At 39.9% G+C, this 3,158-nt stretch overlaps 1 protein-coding gene across 1 annotated transcript in view; it reads right to left on the bottom strand.

Moving 5' to 3' along the window:
- Positions 1-2,614: 2,614 nt before the first annotated feature.
- The window catches only part of fam167b (family with sequence similarity 167 member B), a 3,648-nt gene continuing 3,104 nt past the window's right edge, over positions 2,615-3,158 (bottom strand). The window contains 1 exon segment of the mRNA XM_008316570.3: positions 2,615-2,654. Coding sequence (XP_008314792.1) covers positions 2,615-2,654 — 40 coding nt within the window.

Genomic DNA, 3,158 nt, shown 5'->3' with positions numbered 1-3,158 from the left:
TCACCTACAGCTGTCAGCACACATCACCAAATGTGGCTGGAAATCACATTCTGTTACGCAATCACTCTGTGATAGCATCAGCGTGCAGAAAGTTTTCCAGTTCTTCCCCCTCCCACTGCACATGCAGGTGCTGGCCTCCTTCCTGTGAGAAAATGGTGCCGCTAATACGCCGACATGTACTTGAAGTGAACGAGCCTTCGAAAACGTCGAGACACAGTTTGAATATTTTAATACATACAGAATATATATGTGATTTTTTTAAAATAATATTTTATTCAAATTTGCTTTAAGAATATAAAAATTCACTTGTTGAGTAACAAACTGCACTCGTTTGGTCGAAAAAAACATTCAGACTTTAATCAGTGACTGGAGGGAAACAGCATCCTCTACTGTTGTTATTGGAATCTGCATGTATGTAAAAGTGATTTGGAAACAGATACTTAAACTCTAGAGCAGGGTTTCTCAACCACCTGGTCGGGGACCAGTCTGAGGCCAGAGACAGAAGAGAAAGAATCATTTTTGAATTACGTTACATTATTCTCTTGCAAGTTTTTTATACTTTATTTAAGTGTATTACAGTAAACAACATAGTACTTGAAGGTTTGTGTTATCATTTTTGAATTACGTTACATTATTCACTTGCAACTTTTTTATACTTTATTTAATTAATACAATTTTTTTTTACAAGATTAAATGACTTAGTAAATAAACTTAGAAACAACCTTTGCTGTTATTTGAGTGTATTACAGTAAACAACATAGTACTTGAAGGTTTGTGTTATTATGTTAACAAACGTAGTTTTTCACATATTTAATTCAACCAAAACCTCCTCTTCTTGTTTTAAACCATATGTGCGCCCCCTACAGGGTTGTTTCAGTCAGCCATATTTTTAGCAGCTCACAGTCAATTTGTTGTGGCCTTTTGTTTTTCAAGGGTTTTTTTTTTGTTTATTATATTGTTTGGAAATCAAATTTAAAAAAGTGTTCTTTCGTCTGATAAATACAACTGTACAATACTGAGATATAACTTGAATAAGTAACAAAACAGAGACGGTTATAGGTCAATAAATCAATATCTAATGGACTAAGTTACCTCCAGTTATAATACGACCTGTTGTTCTGACGTGGCCCTCGGTGAAAATGGCGGCCATGACTCTGCAGCCTGTGCTGGTCTAATGATGTGGTGCAAATGTCGGGGGAAACCGTCTGCGGGGCAAACAAGAGAAACAACACGGGACATTATTCTGCTGTGATTTACTGTGAAAGTGAGAGTAAGAGCGATGACAGCCTGAAGGTGGCGCCTCTTGTCCTCTGTGTTTACCCCACATACAGTACGTCTCAGTTCTCTCCACCGCTGAGGGCGGACATCGTGCGTGGTTGTGTCCTGGAGTGTGGCATGATGGGAGTTCTTCCACAGTCGCACTTGTTTTGCACAGAGATCACGCTCTTCACTAAGGAATATTAAGTTTCTGGTTTAGAGTGACCCCTGCAGGGAGTCGTTCATATGAGTGGATACGACACCAGGTCATGAAAGACTCGCGGAAAGAAAGAAGAGGCTATTGTTCACGAGTGGCTGTGGGAGTAGTGACGGAGGACATGAGATACTGTAGGTATGGAGGAGTGGTCACATGGTCACATGCTACGCAGACTGGTACTGAGTAAGGATGTAACGATGCATCGTGAATGGGTTCAAAATCCATACAAATACGTGACAATTCGACAGACATCGAGTGAAATAAAAAATGAAAGGCAGGGGTGTCAAGTATACGGCTTGCAGGCCAGAGCTAGCCCGCTAGCCCGCTAGTGGGTTCAATCTGGCCCGCTTGATGAATTTGAAAGTATAAACGTACAAAAACACTTCATGTCGGTGATGTTTTGTCAAATTATATTTCATTGAATATGAAGATGTTTGAATGTTCTCGTACTTATATTTCATTAAATATGAAGATTTTTGAATGTTTTCTTACTTATTGGCAGGAAAACGGGGGGGGGGGCATGGACGTTGTTATTTATAGGTAAATATGGCCCACTTGACATCTAATCTGGGCCTTATGTGGGCCCTGAACCAACATGTGTTTGACACCCCTGATCTAAGGAGTAGACTTATCTCAAAAAAGTCTCTGGTCATACCATGACACTACACACTCCAGTACAGTAGGTGGCAGTATGCTCCTAAAAACCCACTATCAAACCCAGATGTCAGCTCCCTGCGTAGGCTAAGAGACGTTCAGGTGTTGGAACAGAACGTGATAAAATCGTATTGTAAGTTGAGAGTATCGTTAAGTCCTGATTCGTAGTATTTGTACATGCAAAAAAACAATCTTACAGCTCGTAGTGTCACATATTTTGTTTTTATTTCATTGTTTGCAAAAATAGTTTACAGTTGAAGGCACTTTGATTTTGTACTTTCTCAAATGTAGCTCGTCTGTTACTTAATAAGATAAAAATATTTTATTCCTCTTGCTTATATTATTTAACTGTCACTGTTCAGTCAAATGTTGCTACAGTCTGTGCTCTCTAGCGCCCCCTCACTGCCTCTGTCACCGTGGCATTGAGTCAATAAAGGTGTGTGTTTGAAGATCAGCCTCCGGCTTCACCATGGAACGCAGGTGAGGCTAGTACGCTGATCGTTCAGCACGTAAAGAGAAGAACGATCTGCCGGGGTGAAAAAATGGTTTTATGTGACAGTGACTGGTAGAGAAATGTAATTATCTTCCACAATGTGGCAGCAGAGGGCAATTATGGACTAAAGAAGGTAGAAAGAGTAGAAGAAGGTCTTTCTTCAATTCCTGTTAGCATGTCTGTGTTGTGTTCAATTTAAGAATCATCAGCATAGACTCTAATCCTGTTCCTTCTTTCCACCTTTATGCCTTTTCAGGGTGGAGTAGGTGGATGGTGCCAATCCAAACAGGGAACACCGCAGGTAGAAACAACAAAACACATAAACTACCAATAACTTTGACATTTGCAGCTATGTTTAATTAAGAGTCAGCTGTTTTGCTAACGTAGTCCTGTATGATATTCGACTGTGGGAAGAAACCAGATTGGCTGAAAATGTAGGAACAGACAGTGAGGGAAAACAAAAAACAGGAATTGAACCCATGCACCAGGGATCCGATATTATTGGCCAGATATTAGCATAATTATGTAATATCTGTA

This window comes from Cynoglossus semilaevis, chromosome 1 (assembly GCF_000523025.1).
Source record: "Cynoglossus semilaevis isolate Cse_v1.0 chromosome 1, Cse_v1.0, whole genome shotgun sequence".
Classification (NCBI taxonomy): Eukaryota; Metazoa; Chordata; class Actinopteri; order Pleuronectiformes; family Cynoglossidae; genus Cynoglossus; species Cynoglossus semilaevis.
The sequence above is the reverse complement of the archived record's forward strand: the minus strand, read 5'-3'. Positions and strand labels throughout refer to the sequence as shown.